The following is a 22,072-nucleotide window of genomic DNA, read 5'->3' as shown; positions in this document are numbered from 1 at the left end:
AAAACAGATCGAACCAACTCTCCGACACCCCGGGTTTCTCTCAATTGCAGCAAATAATTCCAATTCCCGACAGGTTTAACATAAAATAAACGGTTACAGCTAGAGCGCGCAAACGAAGTCGTTATCGCAAACTGTTCAAAGATCCATTTGCAGTTTAAGCTTCCGAGGAAACCTAATTGAAGTCTCGTTCTAGCAGCCAAGTAGCTGATATCGTCTGGTTTGAGCTATTCTTACATGCCCTAGTTTTGTTTTTTCCGGAGAAGAAGGAGAAGACTGAAGGTTACTATCTTGTATTCCATAACATTTATTCATTCACCCGCTTCTGCATTTTCGATTAATAAATAATGAATTCTGTGTATTTATATATTATACCTTTTTACCTCTTTCTTGGGTTTTATTCATGGCCGAATGGTGTAGGTAGCTGGGGGATTGTTGCCCGGTTTCGTTCGTGTTTTGGAGTTGTGTCTTGTGAGTGTCGTTTGAGTTTTTGGTGGTTGTCGCTAATGATTGTTTTTGTTTTTTTTTTTCGGTTGCGAAATTAGGGCTCAGTGTCTCGTTCCTGCCTTTGTAAGGAAGTGAAGTGTGGGTATTGGAGCCTTTGCTGACTGGAAGCGAATAGCACTGTGAGTTGTTCTTAGATATTTATATTATTGTAGATTTTCCCAGGCGTTAATCTGAGTTGTACTGAGCACGTAGTAATTTTGATTTTAAGCTTGAAAATTGCTGTTACTTGTGGCCGATAGTATATAACGGACTAGTTTACTTGTGATGCTTTAATCTTGTTTGATAGCAAATGGTTTCTAAACATTGGGTGTTTGGAAATGGAGATATGATCAATCCGTCTTCCCGCTATTGTCTCAACATTCAAAAGTTGTATTCTGGGAAATGTGATCTGTTCAGTTTGTTTTTAATTTTTTTAGCTGACATTTAGACAATGCTTTGTTTCAGGTATGCGTTTGTGATTGCTCGAATTTCAACATCATGCCGTGCTTATCTGCTAGCAACCTTTGGCTGCCGTGTTTTTATACTCCATTTCTATCAAATCACAACAATGCAGTTCTAGCAATTTCTCGTCCAAGTGGAGAAGGGGATGGGTGCTCGCAAGGTCATCATCGTCTTGGTTTATGGGTAAAATCAAAGGTCCAAGTAAGTAAGTGATCTTTCTCTGTCTCTCTGAGTTATCATTGTCCAAATTTTTTCTAGAAATATGACATGGTATATAGCTATTTCTTTACGGCTCTCTTTGTTCCATGTAAAAAACTTACCTGGAAAAGTTTCCTTTGTAAAATACATTTTGCAAATGTAAAATTTGATATGTTGAGAACTCTTCAATGATGTTTCCATAATAAGACAGACATTGGAACATTTCCCAACTAAGTAAAGTTTTACACGTTGATATTGTTGAAGTGAAAATTTGTGAGGAGAAGTTTCACAATAAGGCAAACAGAGCCTACGTGAGTTCTCTTGTCTTGACATTCGAGTAACCAATTTATGACTTTCTGAGCATCCTCTATAAACTTGTTTATGGTTTTTTGCCCATTTCTTCTTCTTCTTTTTTCACGAGTTGAACACTTAATTTATGAGAGATCCATTGGTTTATCATTTGAAGTCCTATGAAATATGACCAATTTCTTCTCATGAAAAGGTTCTTCCTTTCTTTTTAAAATCAGAATTAGATTTTTCACAGATGGAGAAGACAGCTGAAAATAATCTTTCACGAACCACGTGAAGAATTGCTGATTACCCATGATTGTTCTGAATATTGTGTTAATCAACTTAGCCCTGTGTAGGTTTATGCACTATTGAGAAACATTATTTCTGTTTTTACCTACTCAATGGTCAGTGGTTGTTTTCTTGAGTGGGGGAAAAACCATCATATCGAGGAGCTAAGATGGAAGAAGTCATAATATCAACGGTGAGATGCTTATGTGCCATTTGCATTTATTGACATCTTCAGTGCCAAGCCAATGGTACACAAGACAAAGTTTAATTATTCTTTTTTTTTTTTTGGGGGGGGGGGGGGGGGGGGGGGGGTGTTGTGTGTCAACTGTTGAGGGAGGTATTCATGTGGCTAGGGAGGAGAGACCATGTAAGAGACCATGAACAATTGGCAGTATGTACCATTGGGGTAAAAGAAGTTAGCATTATTATCATATTGGTTTATAAAAGTAAACATAGACTTAGAATAATAAATCGTGCATACCTCCTGTTGGACTGATAATCCTCACAACCACTATCCAACTTGCTGATTCTTATCTATGGTTGCATAAAACCTCTTAAAGGTGTTCTCTATAATGGCCTATCTCTTAATCCAACAGTTGGTTTTATAGCTTTTTTCTAAACTTTTCTGGAATAGAGGTTGATGGATTGTTTGCTACTTAGTTTCAAAACCAGGGACATTATGGTAGAAGGATGGCAGGAAAGAAGGGAAACTAGAGTGTAAGAGGAAGGGAAATCTCAAAAGCAGATGAAAAGAGAAAAAAAAAAGGGGGGGGTGTTGCATGCACTACCTACTAAAACCATAACTCAACTATTCCATTCTATTCAATCCCTCTCCAACTATAACTTGATAAGGAATTACTAAATACATAAAGAGATACAAGACTTAAAAAATAAGACTTTACTGTGTAACTGGGAAACTAACTCACATAAGGAAACTAAGAACAGTTGAGACAAAAAATAAACTAAAAGCATTTTGACAAATAATATAAACTTTTAAAATCCTGGTAGGTTCAAAAACTCAAAACTGGAAACAGTTCTTCTCGATCTGGATATCAAACTGGGTTTTGGTTGGTTCAAGGTAATTTATTTAAGACAGGAGAATTGACACCATGCCATTGGCATCCACGAGTATTGACCTTGATGGGGGTATGTTCTTTATTGAAACTGTGTTTAAGAAGAGAGAGGGTGATTTTTCTTTTTGGTAGAATATGTGATTAGCTCATTTTCTACCAGCACAGCTGTGGAGGAAACTGTGCTTGCAGAGATAAGGAATACTTCTATGAAAGGGAGGTGACTTTGATTGCCTAGAGATGATGAATGGTCATAAGTTCAAAACCAGGTATGCTCTTTTCCTTATTTTTCTGTCTCTCTGTCTCTCTCTCTTTTTTCCTTCACATGGTGGATGGGAGTCATTGGGAATGTGTTTATCTTAAAAAGCAGAAGGACTTAATGGCAGGGGGTGGTTTGATTTGTTTTCGCAGAAAAGGGGAAAGATGGCTGTTGGGAAATTTCCCCCTGATGGTGCTATAATGGGAAGAAGATGAGAGAGATGAAGGACTGCAATGAAGTTTCAGTACCGGTGATAGGGAACAGCAGGGTGAGAGGGAGAGGGTTGCTAGCTGATTGGTAGATCAGAGAGGGAATGAAAGAGGTTCATTGTGAATGAGATGGATCCTTCAGCTTTGATTCCAGCTTGGTGGAAACTGGTAGGGAAGAAGGGAATATTAGAGTTGTAAGGGAGAGGTAAAAGCCAGTAGGGAAGAAGGGAATATTAGAGTTGCAGGGGAGAGCTTTGATTCCAGCTTGGTGGAAAGCCTGTAGGGAAGAAGGGAATCCTTCAGCTTGGTGGAAAGCCAGTACCGGTTTTCGGTGCCACTGTTCATTACTTATGGTGGGAGTGAAACGTCAGAAGATGGACATCTCACTCTAGATCTATGGACTTGATTTGGAAAGCCATCTGCTTCGATGTCTCCTCTAGGCTCCAGTCACTGCTCACAGGCTCATTGTTGTTACTTGGTGTTTAGGTTGTATCTTTCGGTCTTCCTCTTCAAGGCTGAACCCCCCTTGTATTTTCTCTCTTCCCCTCCCGGGCTTTTGGTTATTAAGTATTTTTTTCATCCCCCCCCCCCCCCCCCCCCCAAAAAAAAAAAAAAAGTGGAAGAAGAAGAAGAAGAGTGAGACATCAAGCTCCCAAATAACTTAAATTCACAAAATCCTATCAGATCCAAAAAACCAAGTTGGATTTGTTCATCTCAATTTGTTTACCCATCTGGGTTTGGGTTGCTCCAAGGTAGTGTATCTGCATCATGTTATGTATAACTATTACTTCTATCCACTCCTCAAATCAAGGATGTGGGAGTGAGCAACCTATCCCATGTAACCTTTTAATGTTTGACAATTTTTAAGAGAGCTAGCTGATGTGATAGTTTGTGCCACATCAACATTCACATCATTTGCCAAATATGAACACATGTAAAAATCTTATATTATTTTGGTCATGAATTATGCTATTAAAGAGTTGAGGTACATCCATGTGGTTCTTATTATTGGCCTTATTGTATTATATTATTAGGGTAATTTTCATTTGGATCCCTAAGGTTTGGTCTATGTCATTTTTAGTTCAAAAAAACTGAGACTTTGCATCTGCCTCCCCTGTGCTATAGAGAAACTCAATTGTAAGGACAAATTATCACTTCTATGACCAATTTGCCCTTATTTTCTTTTTTTTTCAATTTAATTTTTTTACATATACACCCTTACCTGCCATGAAACTCGTGACTCCACTTTTAGTCCAAAAATTTCAGAAAAGTCCTAGAATTCAAATAAATTTTAAAATATGACCAAAATACCCTTACATGTTAAAATGACTCAAGTACCCCTAGCTTAAACCCTATTTGCAAAGTAGAATCTTAGCGGAGATGGATGAAGAGATTACCCCTTCACCCATCTTCTTCATCTCCCATTTGCTCAACTCAACCAAGGAGCAAACACCCATTTCCATTTAAGGTTAATCTTTGTAAATAAAGGTTTAGGTTAAGGGGTACTTGAGTCATTTTAACATATAAGGGTATTTTGGTCATATTTTAAAATTTATTTGAGTTCTAGGACTTTTCTGTAATTTTTGGACGAAAAGGGGAGTCATGAGTTTCATGGCAGGTGGGGGTGTGTGTAAAAATTTTTAATTAAAAAAAGAAGAAGGGCAAATTGGTCATAAAAATGATAATTTGTCCTTAAATTGACTTTTTTTGAAGTACAAGGGAGGCAGATGCAAAGTCTTAGTTTTTTTGGACTAAAAATGACATAGACCAAACCTCAGGGGGTCCAGATGAAAATTACCATATTATTATTTTAGAAACTGGATTGATATGATAAGTGTGTATTAGATTGTCTTATATTTCTTTACAAACAACTGGATTGATATGATGAGTGTGTATTATATTTCTTTACAATTTTAAGATTGCAGTCACTGGTATTTGAACAGGGTTGGTACCATGTCTGTTATTTTTTCTGTTAAATGTTGGTTTTTCTAGTTCTGGATCCGTGAACATTTTTTCTGGTGAGGCAGAAACATTTTTTTTTCTGGTGGGGCAGAAATTTGAATTTTTTACAAATGCTGCATGGTTGCATAGCCCCTGCACCCAGACATACTAGTGCATGAAATTATCACCCACCATCTTAAAAACTCCCACTGATGCATATACTCCTGTCTGTGCTCTCATAGGCCTCCATGTTTGTGCACATGCTGCATAGCCAGCCAATGATGTATTGCCCCTTTATCTTTTATGCTATGGCGTGTTTTGTTCTTCCTCACAAACCACGAGATTAGAAGAGGAATAGAATATCAAAGATATGAGTTAGATATCTTTTTCCTGTTGAATCTGTTCTGACTTCTGAGATTCCTTGAAGTGCGCATTTTCTCTTTAATTGGTATCCGGTACATCAGTTTCTATATTCACAAGCTGAAAAGGGTTCTGACTTCTGTTTTCACTTGGTACAGGCACCACATAACCTGCATTCCCACCTGCATTCTTGGAGACGTTGCCATGTTAAAGGTGAAAATTCAGAAGGAACTTGGGGTGGTGAGAGCACTGCATTGGATGAACAAACGTTAGAAAGGCACCTTCAGATAGCCATTGAGGAAGAAAACCATGCTCAAGCTGCAAAAATCAGGGATAGCCTCCGCCTTCTTCATGAGGACAACAAGGCTTCTGTTCTAGCAGCAAATAATCGGTTCTATGATTCATTCAAGAATGGGGATATGGCTGCCATGCAAGCCCTGTGGGCGAAAGGGGATCATGCTTGTGTTGTGCATCCTGGTGTCGGTGGAATATCTGGTTATGATCTTGTCATGGGAAGCTGGGAGTTCGTATGGGCAGACTATGAATTCCCATTTGAGATTGAGGTAAAAGATGCTCAAGTTCATGTCAGAGGTGATATTGGGTATGTGACATGCATTGAAGTGGTCAAGACCAAGGGCAGCAGTTGGGGGAAACAGTTTGTGACAAACATATTTGAGAAGTTCGATGGTCAGTGGTTTATTTGTGTTCATCATGCTTCACATATTGACTTGTGAAACAGATTAAAATCGTAAGCTTTGCTGGATCAAGATTGCTCTCTTCTATTTTCCAAATATGCAAGTGTTGAGGGATGTTAGAAAAGTCTTAAAATTGGACAAGGTTTACATCTATTTGAGTCAGCATGAACCGGTGATTCTGAAGGTGTTCAACGAAATTAACTTGGCATGGAAACAAAATTCAGTACAAGTAGTTAGTTTGCTCAAGAACGTAAGACCTACTACAGGTGGAGCTAGTTGCTTGGTTTTTGTTTTTTTGGTTTCATTCTATATAATCTGACCTGATGATGCATTTTAAGATTCTTATGGGAGGGAGATCTCAAGACTGGTGCCAAATAACACTATTATAGAATAGTACAAGCTAGTGTTATTGATTGTTGGATTTCTTCCTTCCATGCTGTGTTTCATCCGTTAAATATTTCAGCAGGTGTGTTAACATTTTCTCCATCTCTGTAAGTGTAATGGCACACTAACTCCATCATCCTGCCAAGTCACGTCCTTCTGCAATCTTTCTTCGAATTGCACTTCTGCTAATAGGGTTTTCTAGGTATGATATTCAATTACATTTACTTGTTCATCCATTGAGTCCTTCTCTTTCCCTTTTTAATGGTTGAGTTTCAAGTTGCGATAATATTGTTTCAAAATTTAAATAAAGTGTAAAACCCTGAGGCATTGTTGGATGTTGGAAGATACTGCGAATCAAACATTTAACGGGTTATACATTCATATTAGACTCTTGAAGTGGAAACGTGCGATCATATTAGAATTAATTTAGGGTAGTTTGATTCATCAATTGATATGAGAAAATCTTTGAAATGGTTTGACCGGGTTTACCTTTGCTTTGAGATGTATCTAGACTTGATTTAGATAGTAAGAGCTAAAAAAAGGTTAAAAGTATAGCTCCAAAATGATTTTAGGAATGACAGCGAAGAAATATATGCATGATTTTTGCCTTCTACCAAGTCTTTTGAGTGTCCTCAGTCTTATATCTAAAATTTAAAATAATATTTTTAATTTTAATATCATTCTCCAACAAAATACACAGAGAAAGAGGGATTTACAGAAATTTTTCATAAATAAGATTGGAACTTAGGTTGTTTTTCTTTTTTCTCCTCTTCCCCGCCCCCCCCCCCGCTTCTCGATTTTTTTTTTTTCTTCGTGTTTTTTTTTTTTTTCGTGTTTTTTAAAAAAACACCGTGGGGTTTTTTTCTCGTTTTTCAACCCGCGTCTGCATTTTTATTTATGGGTTTTTCATCTGGACCCCCGAGGTTTGGTCATGCTCGCCAATTCCTCCCGTCTTGAGTCTTTCTTTGTCTTTTTTTTATTTTTTGGAGTTAAAGTTTTTAATTTAATCGACCCTCCTTCTTCCGTTCCATCCCTGTTCTCCAATTCTAATCCTTATTTTCCAAATTCGAGTAAAATTTAAATTAATGGGTGCTTGCCATTTCAACCATCTGGATTGTTCATTTTGCGATCGTTTCCGCTTGTGTCCGTCTCTGGTCTCAGTCTTTCTTGAATGTATCATTTGCAGTTTTTGTTTAAGGTACTATTTTTTATAACTGCGGTGTAGATTTGATCTCGATGTGAAATCTTTCAACGTAATCGAGATCAAAATTGCTTCTTTGATTGGGTGGGGGGGGGGGGGGGGGGGGGGGGGGGGGGGGGGGGGGGGGGGGGGGGGGGGGGGGGGGTGGGGGGGGGGGGTTTAAAAAGGGGGGGGGGGGGGGGGGGGGGGGGGGGGGGGTGTTGGGGGGGGTTTTTTTAAAACCTTACCTTTATTTATGGTAAATACTTCATTGACCGTTTAATGTGCAGTAGGGGAACTTTTTCTTGGATTCTATTAAAAAAACGTCTAAATTAAAACCAACAATTCACGCAAAAGTATATGAAGCGTGTACACTGCAAACCATTGGTCTCACTATTTCTGGTGTCAGCTGGGGACACTTTTTTTTTTTGGTAGAAGCTGGGGACACTTAAGGGTTGAGCTTCAGTGCTGTACAATTCTATGGTCGAGATTAATTCTCAAATTGTTATATATTAAGTAATAAGTGCATCATGGGTTACTGACGCCAATCCAACGGTATCTGAAGGCGCACGTACCATGTTTGCGATCTTTTGGTTTTTTCGGTAAATCCAAACATCCATCTTCAGTGGAGCAAAAGGAAATTAAAAAGGGCGCCACAGAGAACCTAAGTACCGAACTACGTGTGCATTACTCACGCTTGACGCCACTGAAAAAGAGTATTTGTTTGTTCATCTGAGCTTCGAAGTAATGTAATAAAACTGGAAATTTAGAAGAAGAAGAATAAAAATTTTGATTTTTTTCTTCGTTTTCGCTAATGGGTTCGTCTTCGTCTTCGACATGGCTGAGTCGTTTTTGCTCTTCAGCTCTCAGAACCAAAACTGTTGAAACTTATTCTTCAGAAGCTTACAAATCTACTGCGTCTGGCAAAGGCCTTCTTCGTCGTCTCAATCTTTTTGATCTTATTCTTCTTGGTGTTGGAGGAACGATTGGTGCAGGAATCTTCGCCATCACCGGTGCTGTCGCTCATGATGTTGGCCCAAGTAAATTATGAACTTTGAAATCTACTTTTGTAACTCTAAACACCAGTAGTTAGCCTTTATTTTTATTTTTTATTGCCTTGAGGTCTTTCTTTGCATACAACTCTCTCTGTTTTTGGTTGACTATGTCCATTTTCAGTTCTGTTGGAATTGCAATGTGAACCGAATGTTAACTTCTAAGTGTAGAACTGTATGATCGGTTTAACTTTCTAATTGTTCATTTTCTTTGTTTGTTTCTGAACTGTAAAGCTCCTAAGAATCTGGGACTTTTTCTTTGGTATTGGATATTCTTTTGTGAGAATTGCTTTAATTTATGCAAACACTGCTTTACTGGTCTAGGAGAATCTATGCAATTTAGCTCTGTTTCTAAACTGCAAAGCTCCTAGGAATCTGGACATTCTTTTATGGAGAATTGCTTTAATGTATGGAAACACTGATGCTTTACTGGTTTAGGAGAATCTATGCAATTTTGCTTTGTGTACCTTATACATTTTTTTCTGCTTGGATATAATCAATAGGAATGCTCTGATCTTATATCTTGTTTGTTATCTGACTTTTCCACTGCAGGTGTCACAGTGAGTTATGCCTTTGCCGGAATTGCTAGTGCGCTAAATGCTTTCTGTTTTGCTGAACTAGCATCTCGTTTTCCTGCCGTTGTTGGGGGGCCATACATGTATTCATATACAGCCTTCAATGAGCTCACAGCTTTCATTGTCTTTACTCAGCTTATTTTCGATGGGCATATTGGGTCAGCCAGTGTAGCACGGAGTTTGGCAAGTTATGTGGTTAACATGTTTGAGATATTTCCATTTTTCAAGGAAAATATTCCAAGTTGGATGGGAAATGGAGGCACTCAACTCTTTGGTGGAGTTATTTCAATTAATATATTAGCTCCGATTATTGTTGCAGTCCTAACCGTAGTTCTTTGCCGGGGTGTTGGAGGATTTTCTATCTTGAACTTTTTCATGACTATGACAAAGGTGCCCCATTTACTCTAGTGGACCAGATTAGTTCTTGTATATAATTCTATTAACTCAATGATATGGCTATGCACTCATTCATCTAACACATGTTTACATGCAACATTTATATTTGGACCTTTAATTTTTAGCTTGAATAGCTCGAAGAAATTGCTGGAGCTTGTTTATCCTTCATTGTTTAATGGATCTTCTATATTACTCAGAAATGATGCTCTTCAGGCTCTATAGTATTCCTATTTCCCCATATCCTAGCATCTTATTAATTTATTTGATTGCTGCAGTGGCCCTTATTAATGTTTAAGCTTATTTGTCACAGTCAGTAGCATTATAGAGGCTAAGTTGGCTCTCAGGCTCTGTCTTGATGTACTGGTATGTCTTTTGCAGATAACAATCGTCCTCCTTGTCATTATTATTGGTGCTTTTGAGGTTGATGTATCAAATTGGTCACCATTTGCTCCAAGTGGGATTACTGGGATAGTGACTGGAGCAAGTGTGGTATTCTTCTCATATTTAGGATATGATGCAGTGACTAGTTCAGCTGAAGAATGTAAAAGACCAAGTGTATGTTAACTAGACAACAGTCTGATGACTTTTTGGTGCTAGGCACACCTAACCAATATGCACTTGATTTATTTTGGAGTTAAGTTTCAACGCAATTCTTCTAACTCCTTTCATCTACTCCTTTTAACTTTCAGAGGGATTTACCAATAGCAATTCTTGGAAGTTTTCTTATTTGTGCAACCTTATATATTGGTGTCTGCTTCGTGATAACTGGGATGGTTTCATACACGGTTCTTGGTGACGATGCTCCTTTGGCTAAAGCTTTTGAACTTAAGGGATTAAAATTTGTTTCTGTGTTTGTCAGTGTTGGTGCAATTGCTGGGCTTACCACAACGCTTCTGGTTCATTTGTATGTTCATGTGAGTCTCTTCAGATTTCATCATAAGTAGCATGCCACTTTTCCACAGCATTTGAGCCATTGTAGTAACAGATCAGGTGTCTCTTGTGAGCAGTCTAGGTTTTATCTGGGACTTGGGAGGGATGGTTTACTACCTTCAGTGTTCGCAGAAGTACACCAAACACGCCGAACTCCTATTTTTTCTCAAATTTTTGTTGGGGTGATTGCTGGTACCTTGGCAGGGCTATTTGATGTGCATCTTCTCTCACACATTCTTTCTGTTGGTTCATTGGTATGATCTTGTCTTGGCTTTTTGTCTAACATATTTGGGATGCTGTAATTAATCTTCCTCACTTGAACCTGCGTTGTCCATTTTACAGACAGGCTATTCTGTTGTTTCAGCATGTGTTGTAACTCTTCGTTGGAAGGATGCAGAAATAAGTGAAGTTTCTACAAGGTGGATTTCTAGCTGGCTAGAAGGTGTCCTTTGCCTTCTCATAGTTGCCTGCTGTGGCTTTGGAGCAGGACTTTGCTTCCGTTTAGGTGGTTCGTTTATCTTCTACGTGGTGACTGCATTGATAGCAGTAATTGCTGCTGTTGTTCTTCATTATCGCCATGTGAGTTTTATGTTTGCCTTACATGTTAAGATGTTTCTTTCTCTAAAATGCCATTCATCAATTATTTTTTATTTTTCTTTTTCTTTTGGGCTATTGCTGCTTGACTTGCTAGAAGCTAATGCTGATTCTCATTTGCTTGTTTAGCAAGTGTTTTGATGTTGCAAGGTTGTGTGATGAAACTGATACTAGGAAGTGAAGCTATCTCCACAACTTAAACGATCTGGGATTATGAATTTTTCAATCTAGGAGAAAGTGGTAAATTAGATGGCAGGCCTGGGTGCAACTGAAAGTTTGCTCCACTGTGACCAAGTGATCATGGTTTTGAGTCTGAAAACAGACTTTGTGAGAGCAGGGGTAAGACTGTGGTCATTATGAGTCCATGACCATATCCAGACAGCACAATAGTGGAAGCCTAATGCACTGAGCACACCCTTTTGGGAAAAGGAAAATTACATTTTAGGACAGAGAAATTCTCTAATATCAGATGATGGGATAAACAGGAGGTGTAATTCTTGTTGCCGTTTTTGACAATTTCCAATTTCTTTCTGCCTTAAATAATTCTCTTATGGGACTAATTTGATTATGAACTGTGAGGCTCTCTCTTTTTTTTTTTACTATTGCTTTTATAGATCGAAAAGGCCAATAGACAAGACTTAATACATATGGCAACTTTGGAAGGGAATGCAAATCAGAGGGGATTAAAATTTGTGTGCAGCTGACTTGCTGCATGTTTCTTGATGCAGTATTGGCTTACTAGTATATGTTTACTATTTTATATTTTACTCTGCCTTCTTAATTTTAACTCTGTTCTCTCTGTTTTTGTTGTTCAGGTTTATGTGGACCCACCTGGCTTTTCTTGTCCAGTAGTTCCTGTTTTTCCCGTAGCTTGCATCTTCTTCAACATCTTTTTGTTTGCTCAGGTTCGCTTCTATAATGTAAACATGTTCATATCAGTCTTTTACTATTGTTGGATTGATCGATGATAAAATTTGTTAGGAAAAAGAAATGAATTAGACATTTATAGATTAACAGCATGGTGATGTTCTTTTCCAGCTACACCAGGAAGCATGGTTGAGATTTTTAATTGTCATCATCATCTCAGTAGTTATCTATGCATTTTATGGGCAGTACCATGCCAATGCTGGAAGTTCAAATCCGATACTTACTTATGACTCGCCAGCTATAGAAGAAGCTCTACTCACTACCCATACTCAGGACAGATTCAATGCATCTTGATGGGATTGTATTGTGCTATTTGTTTCAACCATGTGCTATTCTGTCTACTGCTTGATTCAAGAGGCTGGTGCTATCATGATGTTGAATCCATCACACAGGCTTTAATTGGAATTGAGCTTTTGCAATGGATATGTAGATACGTTTAAAAATGTATATGTGGTAATATCTTCTAATAAGAAATTCAAGGTTTTATCTGGCAACCCTGTTCTTATCTTCTTATCAGTTTATAGAAAATTTTCCTGTTATGAAATGGTATGAAATTTTTTTTTTCAAGTTCCTCACACTCCCCCTCCCCCCCCCCCCCCAAAAAAAAAAACCCGTTTTCCTTCTTTATTGTTGAATTTTTGTTGTGTTCTTACCACTAGAATCTCTTCTTCCTTGATCTGAGAATTTTTTTTTCTCTCAAGCATAATATTTAACATGGTATATTTGTGAGAATAGGAATTGCAACTTCAAGGATTCAGCAAAAGACTTTTGATCAGTTCCAGTGGGAATCATCTTGTTAATTTATTTTTGGCTTTTCAGCTTTGTTAGGAAAAATGGATTTTTTTGTGAACTGAGTGCATGTAGTAGGTCATATTATGTCAAAGTTTTGCTGGAGATAATTGAACTAACGGAAATTGAGTTACATCTGAATGTAGTTATTATTGCACATTCTTCCTCCTCTATGCAGCTACTCCTTTTCCCTTTTGGTTCTTTCTCCCTAGTTAGGTTAATGGTTCTATTTCTATTTATTAGCCTCTTGAAGTTTGTATAACAATAGCAACACACCAAACCTTGTTCCAACTAAATGGGGTTGGCTACATGGATTCTTGCCTTTCAATCGGCTCTATTTGAGGCCATGCTAGATACAAGGCCTAAGCTATGCATATCATTTCTCACCACTTCTCTTAAGGTCATCTTAGGTCTACCCCTATCTCTTCTAATTCCTTCAGTGTGATTTAAATCACTTTTTCTATACAGGGGCATTTACATGCCTCCGTTGAATATGGTCATACCACCTCAAACAATTTTCTCATAGCTTATCATTTATTGGAGCTACTCCCAAACCAGCTTTTATAGGATCATAATTACCTGAAGCACTGTATACATATAAGACATATAGTGCTGCTATTTTAGAACTGAGTAGCCACTTGATCTTTTGGAGTATCAGGGATAAAAAATATTCATTGAAACATGAAGAATCAAAGAGAGGTATAGTTGTATGAAATACTTCAGAGGTGCTTTTGGGTCAGATATGATGCAAGTGATGGTTCAGGAATTTCTGGCCTGGTCAAGTACTGAGGAATGATAAAGAGGGAAAGAGAAGGGAAGAGAAAGAGGGATAGAGAATGAAGAATAGAGAAATAGGGGAAAGCCTAGCTCACAGTTTTGAGTACTGTAAACCTACAAAGTATATCATACAATTATGTAGTTTGACATAACGACTAAGACAACACCATGAATGGTTAACTGTCTCCACTGGTAGATTAGTCAACTTCAACCCTCTCCCTTAGTCTGGAACATAGACATCACCTATGCTCAGGTTGGGATAGCCCTAACAAAAAGTAGGCCAAACAATTTCTTAGTGAACATATTACCAAGCTGATTCCTCACACCATGACAGTCAACCTCGATGTGCTTAGGGTTTTCATGAAAAACTGCGTTCTTGCAATATAAATGCTACTTGGGTGTCATAATTCATATTGACAAGCTTGTAAGTAGGAAACTGAAGCTCCTAAAGAAGAGGCTTGAACTGCACAAACTCATCTACAGTATGGGCCATAGCTTTGCATTCAGGGCAGCAACAGACGTCGCCACTATGTATCTCTGTCTCTCCGAATCTCCGATGTGTTTTGCATGATTAGCTAACTGCAAAACTTGTTAGATTATTTGGTATCTTTCAGAATAACCAACATGTTCATTCATCCATTCATTATCATTCATGATTTCCATACCCCATGAACATCCTTGCAGAATAGGCTCATCTAATCACGGATTAATTCTCTCATCCATGCATCTCTGTTTGTCAGGTTATACTTGGAGTTAAATGGCTGTAATAGTTATGTAAATTTGTTCATAGTGGGATCTGTATGTAGCAATATCTTCGGATGCTTCCAATTCTTTTTAAAGCTCACCTTTCAACAATTTCAGCCATGGATGAACATGGAATTCCTTCTGCTGTAAAATATTGGTACAATTTATTACTAATGTATAATCACCTCCACACAACCTTTATTAATGTCAGCTTCATTACTACTTTGTACATTGATCTGGAAAGAGAAGTTGGGTGGTAGCTTCCTTTTGACAGCAGATTTTTAGTTTCAAGCAACATCATTATCTATAAAGTTACCTTACTTGAACAAATCAAGTTCCTTGAGCAAGGGCTGTTTCTGCTAGTTTTTGTATTCCTCACGCCTTGCCAAGTAGATAGAAATTGTCACATCCAACCATGAAGTACAGAAGCAAGTTTAGGTATTGAAAACTACTGAACCCTAGTGATTGATTTCTCTCTTCCACTCTGCCCCTGGTTTCCACAATCAGAAACTCCTTTTACCCTCAGCCTACCTCGCATCAAAAGGTAGAAATCTTTGTCACCCTTGAATAGTTAATTGGAAAACTATGCTACCTACTTGCTGAAGGTTCTATTGATTGATAACTGTCATAATGAGCTTCAACACTTTAATGAAGTTGCAATTTCCTTTAACTTTTGCTTTCCCTTCACTTTAACATCTTTACCAATTTTTAATGTAAGACAGCCAAAAGTGCAAGGCAAGCCTGTGTGGAAAGTTTATCTCCACCTACCGCTTCCCCATATTGATTGTCCTATGGTTTGGAGTCTCTCTTTCTTTATAGATTTCTTTTATGAATTTGAGGTTGTTCGAGTCAGCTTACAGCACCTCAGCTCAACTAATCCTTAGAGGGGCTTATATATTATATTAGGCTTCAAGGGGATTTGTATTTTTGATCTTTTATTTATTATTTATGAGGTGTTGGTATTTAATAACTACTGATCTTCTTAGGGTGGGTTTTCTACAATAAATCACATGATAAAGAAAAAATTCATTTAGTTCAAGAATTATATTTGATCAATGCCAAAAATGACTTTCATGAAAAAACATTTTATTGGGTTTTTTCATTTAGAGTTCAGATTCTCTACCTATATAGAGACAAAAAATAAAATCCTCTTTTGATTGAGAAAAAAGAGATATTGATTCCTATATTTTCAAAATTTTTATTTTATTTTTATTGGATCCTTGTATTCCTTTCCATGTCGGGGGAGAATCTCAACTCATATATTTTAAAGATTTCAAATCATTATTTCTAGTGTTTGTTCTTATAACTTTCTTGACCGTTAGATAAGTATCATTCAGACAGCGTGGTATCCATAGACGTTGAAACGGTAATCATGAACTTGGTTGTAAATGCGTCCATAAGTGTATTACCCAACGTGCGAACTGGTGTACAAATAAATTTTTTTATTTTATTTATATTTATTAAGGATCAAGTATGAACCAGCGTATCATCTCTATTTGTCTGCTGTTTTCGTTGGTCGTTTGTCCATAATGATGGCAGTGGAGAAGAGATACTCTGCTACATCTTCGTCTTCTTCTTGGTTCTCTAACTTTTGGTCTTCAGCTGGAAGATCCAAGCCTTTAGGTAGTTCTTTGGATGCTCATGGCCGTTCAGGTTCTGGGGAAGTTCTTGTTCGCCGTCTTGGACTCTTCGATCTTATACTTATAGGTATCGGTGCATCTATTGGTGCTGGTATTTTTGTTGTCACCGGAACTGTTGCTCGCGATGCTGGACCTGGTACGTTCTTTCTTTTCCTTAATTATGTCCTTTTCTTCATTTTAGAATCAACCTCTTGTTCAATTTTCTTCTCTGTATCAATATTCATCTGGGTTTCCTTTTGGAAGGTGTTCTTGTTCGATTTTGACTGAAAAATTACAATCTTTCTCTGGTCCAATACTGAAATTAAAAATTACCAATTTTTTTTCTTCCTGAAACTAAAAAAGAATGTAGAGTGGGTTAGAATTCATCAAAAGTTGCAAAATAACTTTTTTTTGGGGGCGTGTTTTTAGCTGATCTTTCACCTGTTTCTGATAGCTGTCCTTGTCGGCTTTGTTGCAGCTGTTACACTTAGTTTTATTCTGGCTGGAGCATCATGTGTGCTTAATGCACTCTGTTATGCGGAACTGGCATCTCGTTTTCCTGCTGTTGTTGGGGGTGCATACTTGTATTCATACACGGCATTCAACGAGCTTATAGCATTTCTTGTATTTGGGCAACTGATGCTAGACTACCATATTGGGGCAGCTAGTATAGCAAGAAGCTTGGCGGGTTATTTTGTGAACATATTGGAGCTCTTTCCCTTATTTAAGAATCACATTCCAAGCTGGATTGGCCATGGTGGCAAAGAGTTCTTTGGAGGAGCTGTGTCAATTAACGTATTAGCTCCAATTCTCCTTGCAGTTCTGACACTAATTCTCTGCCTTGGTGTTCGAGAATCATCTGCCTTGAATTCAATTATGACCATGACTAAGGTGATTTCTTATCCTATTAGCTTCTACTTTTGGGTTTCTTCGCCCTACCCCCCTTTCAGTTTCCTGTTTGTGAAATATGGTTTGGAAAAGAGCAAGCACCTGTTTATAGACGTTGGGATTATCTGTGCCTTTTCCATAGAGTTGGGATCCACCGGTCACCTCACGATGGAAAACCCTTACCACCCCCCCCCCCCCCCCAAGGAACTGCATTCCAGTACTTTTGCTATTTCCCAATGTTCTTGTACCTGTTTCATGCTCATAAACTGCATCATTAATCTTTATGTGATCTTCAAAATTCCTGTCAAATTACAATGATAATGATCGCTTTTTAGTAAGGTCTGTCCTGGGAAACTGATACTTTGGGATTTTGATGCAGATAACTATTGTTATTCTCGTCATTGCAGTTGGTTCTTTTGAGGTTGATGTATCAAATTGGTCTCCTTTTGCTCCAAATGGGTTTAAAGCAGTTATGACTGGAGCAACAGTAGTATTTTTTGCATATGTTGGATTTGATGCAGTTGCTAATTCAGCTGAAGAATCTAGAAAACCCCAGGTATGTCAACTCCCTTCCAACTTAGGCATCGCATCTTAGTACATGCTTACTCTGTTTTCCTAGTTGTAGAGTTATGTGATTCATTTCAACTGCTTTTAACTGGTTTTATCTGCCCCCCTATGAACCTTCAGAGGGATTTGCCAATAGGAATCCTTGGAAGTCTTCTTGCTTGTGCAATATTATATGTTGCTGTCTGCTTAGTAATCACTGGAATGGTACCTTACAAGTTACTTGGTGAAGATGCTCCATTGTCTGATGCTTTTTCCGCAAAGGGTTTGAAATGGGTTACTATTTTGATAAGCATAGGTGCTGTTGCTGGGCTTACAACAACCCTTCTAGTTGGCTTGTATGTTCAGGTGAAGCACTTCAGAATTGAATGTGATTGCCTTATTTCATGGCATAGTATGTGATTCTGTGTTTAATGATTGCATGTTTCTCTTTCAAGCAGTCTCGATTATATTTAGGGCTTGGAAGGGATGGTCTACTGCCTTCAATATTTGCAAGAGTACATCCTACACGTCACACTCCTATTCACTCTCAAGTGTGGGTTGGTGTCGTTGCTTGCATCCTTGGAGGGCTATTTAATGTGCATGAACTCTCACACATCCTTTCGGTTGGCTCTTTGGTATGGAGCTTGAACTTTTCTCTTTTGACATAGTGATATGTATGTTTATAAGTTTTAAATTCACCTGCCTGAAATGATATGGCTTTTTGTGCAGACAGGTTACTCTGTTGTTTCAGCGTGCGTTATAAGCCTTCGTTGGAAGGATAGACCATCAAGTCTAGTTTCTTCAAGGTGGATCTCAAATTGGCGGGAAGGTGTCATAAGCCTTGTTGTGGTTGCCTGCAGTGGGTTTGTTGCAGGACTTTGCTACCGTTTTGATGCTCTTATCTGGTTGCTGGTACCTATAATAACGGGAATACTTGGCGGAGTTTCTCTTTATTATCGTCATGTGAGTAGCCTTTCCAAATTATAGTTATTATTTTTTCTTAATTTAGTTTGTCAATGTTATTCACTTCAATATTTCCATTGCATACCAACTAAAGTTTTGGAATGGAGAAAAATCCTTATCAACTGCCTACCCCTCCCCAAAGAAAGAGGACAAAGAAATTGAGTGGATCAGACTAGCCAAATAATTGATTGGAAACATTAGTATGGAAGGGGCAAGAAGATGGTTATCTTAAGGTAACTGCTTCACAGGACAATACAGTGCAACTTTTGATGTTCTGATGGGAGCTAATGGCATTTTCTTTTGGAACAGTCAGGAGAGAGTAAGCTAATGATAATGGTGGGTAGCTGGTCTTAATACCTTAGATTTTTTATTCTAAGGATAGACAATTTTTTCTAAAGAGAAAATTGAGAGGAAAAATCTACAACACGAAGTAGGCCGAAGGCCATTAATCAAAGGCTTTAACATGATTGAAAATAGCCAAAGTGAAAGAAAGCCCTATTTGAGCGCCTCCACCAACTTAAATTATCAGGTGGGACTTTTGATGGGAACTAATATAGCCTTTTCTTCAAGGAACAGGTGGGAGAGAGAGTAAGCTAATGTTATTGGTGGGTAGCTGATCGCATACCCTTGATGTTTCTTGCTAAGAATAGCCAATTTTACTATAGGGAATATTGAGGCCAAAGGCCATCAATTAAGAAAGGCTCAAACAGGATTGAGAAGAGCCAAAGTAAAAGAAAGCCCTATTTATTCCCCCTCCATTACGCTAAATCATCAGCCAAACTCATAGCTTCCAAAAGAAAGAAAGTTACCCACCCAGGCAGGAAAACTGGCTAGAAGAAGGAACTTGGCCTCTGAATGTACAAGGCCAAAATTCAATGAGAGGATGCGATTCCAAAACCACTGGTAATTGCCTTTACTTCAGAAGTAATGAAGTCAGAGATATCAATTAAGGCAGAACACACTCAAATGGAAAAAGGTGCTACCTGCATGATGCCTCAAAGGAAATTTTGGCAGAATGCTGCAGTTCCTCTTCTTTCTGTATCTGTAAATTGAAGAGACATGGCAGAATTGAGCCTTTCTTCTATTTGTGTCTATAAGTCAGTGTAGAACCAGGAACTTACCATATAATACTTGAATGTCCTGAACCTGTTTGTGTTATATATGGATGGATCAAGACAAAATGTTTTTTATGTACTCCTTTTTTTCCATTTTCAGGCATATATGGAGCCATCTGGGTTTTCTTGTCCAGGAGTTCCCATTGTTCCAGCTGTTTGCATATTTGTCAACATCTTCTTGTTTGCTCAGGTTTGTTTGTAATACATTTTTACATGATAAAGCATCATTGGACGGTTACTAACACGGTTAATAATTCAAAGATTTGTAACCATTTGGGTTCTTTTGCAGCTACACTATGAAGCATGGATAAGATTTGTCGTCCTCAGCATTGTCTCAGTTGGTATCTATGCATTTTATGGGCAGTATCACGCTGATCCGGTAAGTTCAAATGAAAAAATAATCTATCATCAGGCACCAACAGAAGATCAATAGCCAACTTTTTTTGGTGGTTGGATGGTTACTGTGCCATTTGATTGGGCGCTTATGCTGTATTGCTTGTATTATTAGCTTTACCAGTGAGCCCTACCTCGTATTTCTCATTCCACCGTTATAATTGTTGTATCATAATTCTAAAGGGAGCATATCGAAGCTCGACATTGGAAACGAGTGTCTGAGGAGCTCTTATGTATCAATGAATATTTTAGTAACAAAATGTACACAAATTTTTTGAAGAGATCTTCCCTTCTTCTTTTGGGGGATGGTCAACTCTCCAAATGATGGGCCTAAAAGATACCAAGAAGTTTCTCTCCATGAGCAGTGGTGGCTATTGGTTCAAGTGACTGTTCCACATGAGCTCCCCTCAAGTCTGCTGAGAGCATTGATTGATAGCTTGTCAACCACTGCTATGTGGGTCATAACAAAGATTCCGCCCTCACTCCTGTCTGCGTGAAGAAAAAGTATTTCTGCTTTCCTTAACCTGAAACTACACTTTTCCTTTCTTCTGGTTGCAGGAAGCTGACCCTGTGTGAATTGGTTTAAATGGCTGATTAGCTTGTGGGAAAAAGAAGAAAAAAAATTTAGGGGTGCTTGAGATCTTTGCAAGCACATGAATGTGTAGCTGCAACTTTTTCAGGTCAAGCTGACCTTGTAAATATGTGGGCTTGCTTTAGTTCTTTACAGGCTTGTTGATCATCTCCCTCACCTCTTCCCACTCCTTTGTTAGAGGGAAGATGTAATTTGCCCAGTTTTCATGTATTCATAGAGTAGGTTCACCAAATGAAGAAGCCTCTTCATTTTAAATTTCCATAGCAATGGTCTCAAGTCGTGATTTTGCAATTTGAGTGACTGTTCGTTACCTGGAATGAAATGAAAAGCGCTGCAAGTCCAGAAAATATGGACTTGGAACTGAGATTCAATCATTCAAGTGTCAGGTATAGGTATCTATCGAGCAACACACTTTTGTTAAATTTACGACAAAAATAATGGATCTTCCAACGAATCATACCAAGTTATCAACCATCGTTGCGGATTTTGAGTGGACTGATAGTTAAGACACCATCCATCGAAACTCCATTACAGATCAGTGATGTTAAACACTGGCAATGGATCACTCACAGTAAGCACCAGTACACAGAGCAAGATTGCGCGGCAAAATGGATCCAAACTACTCTACCATCTGTTACGTCTTGGTTCTTTCTGCAACGGAATACTTGCGTTGTGACTGATCACATTGATTGGTGGGCACAATTTAAAATCTGTCCAAAATCAATTTTAAATACAGTTTCCCAGTGGAAGGATAATCGAGCAGAGAAATTTACACCTATTAATTTTCCATGTAAACTCACATGAACTCAGAAGAATCTCAAGTTTGCACCAACAAGAACCCATTTGAATTCAATACAGCTTTGCGTTCTCAATATGTTTTTGTAAACGAGAAGAAATTTTCTTTTACAATACCTCTTAGGCACTGGACTGTAAAAATAAAGCACAACTAAACATTCAAAATTTTCCGTTTCTCTGTTTTATACTTTTAATGAGTTGTGATCTTCTGGAAATTGCTTATTTCCATGCATTTCATTCAAAACCAACACTGATACGATCTTCTTCTTTTATGCGACAAGAATTCATTCTATATGATTTAGTTATGTCTGATTAAAACCTCTTATTTTACAGAGAAGGCAGAAGGACAGTAAGAAAATGGAAGAATTGTTGTGATTTAATCTCAGCACCAAACTCAAGTAGAAGAAGAGAAAGCAAAGCAAAAACCGGATGGGGGAAGCGCATGAGGGATTTGAAATATGTACCCAATGATCTTGATGTAATGCATTTTTCCCAAGTCAGGTGCATCAGAGTAGATCAAAACCCACTTATTCTGAAGCTACATTACTGAAAAATTC

The 22,072-nt window shown here is 38.1% G+C and overlaps 3 protein-coding genes across 6 annotated transcripts; all 3 read left to right on the top strand.

Moving 5' to 3' along the window:
• LOC149013037 (uncharacterized) lies at positions 1-7,013 on the top strand. Of its 2 annotated transcripts, none has more exons than XM_089160008.1 (4): positions 1-279; positions 543-623; positions 949-1,146; positions 5,720-7,013. In XM_089160008.1, the coding sequence occupies exons 3-4, from the start codon at positions 982-984 to the stop codon at positions 6,293-6,295; spliced, it is 741 nt and encodes a 246-aa protein (XP_089016134.1). In that variant the 5' UTR covers positions 1-279; positions 543-623; positions 949-981; the 3' UTR covers positions 6,296-7,013. The 2 variants fall into 2 exon arrangements, with proteins under 2 accessions (XP_089016134.1, XP_089016135.1); XM_089160009.1 differs by having other exon boundaries at positions 1-290.
• Positions 7,014-8,510: 1,497 nt separating this feature from the next.
• On the top strand, positions 8,511-12,857 carry LOC149013036 (cationic amino acid transporter 9, chloroplastic-like). The gene is made up of 8 exons (XM_089160105.1): positions 8,511-8,860; positions 9,425-9,837; positions 10,222-10,398; positions 10,533-10,757; positions 10,851-11,027; positions 11,116-11,352; positions 12,183-12,272; positions 12,406-12,857. Exons 1-8 carry the CDS (start codon positions 8,635-8,637, stop codon positions 12,586-12,588), a joined length of 1,728 nt encoding a protein of 575 aa, XP_089016231.1. The 5' UTR covers positions 8,511-8,634; the 3' UTR covers positions 12,589-12,857.
• Positions 12,858-16,081: 3,224 nt separating this feature from the next.
• On the top strand, positions 16,082-22,059 carry LOC149013035 (cationic amino acid transporter 9, chloroplastic-like). 3 transcript variants are annotated; one of them, XM_089158075.1, is made up of 9 exons: positions 16,082-16,380; positions 16,702-17,114; positions 17,491-17,667; positions 17,799-18,023; positions 18,116-18,292; positions 18,387-18,620; positions 19,836-19,925; positions 20,025-20,114; positions 21,849-22,059. In XM_089158075.1, exons 1-9 carry the CDS (start codon positions 16,134-16,136, stop codon positions 21,888-21,890), a joined length of 1,695 nt encoding a protein of 564 aa, XP_089014201.1. In that variant the 5' UTR covers positions 16,082-16,133; the 3' UTR covers positions 21,891-22,059. The 3 variants fall into 3 exon arrangements, with proteins under 3 accessions (XP_089014201.1, XP_089014202.1, XP_089014200.1); XM_089158076.1 differs by lacking the exon at positions 21,849-22,059 and adding an exon at positions 20,687-21,049; XM_089158074.1 differs by lacking the exon at positions 21,849-22,059 and having other exon boundaries at positions 20,025-20,662.
• Positions 22,060-22,072: the final 13 nt, after the last annotated feature.

This window comes from Hakea prostrata, chromosome 6 (assembly GCF_041222555.1).
Source record: "Hakea prostrata isolate BN-2017 chromosome 6, UWA_Hpros_2, whole genome shotgun sequence".
In the NCBI taxonomy this organism is placed as follows: Eukaryota; Viridiplantae; Streptophyta; class Magnoliopsida; order Proteales; family Proteaceae; genus Hakea; species Hakea prostrata.
The sequence above is the reverse complement of the archived record's forward strand: the minus strand, read 5'-3'. Positions and strand labels throughout refer to the sequence as shown.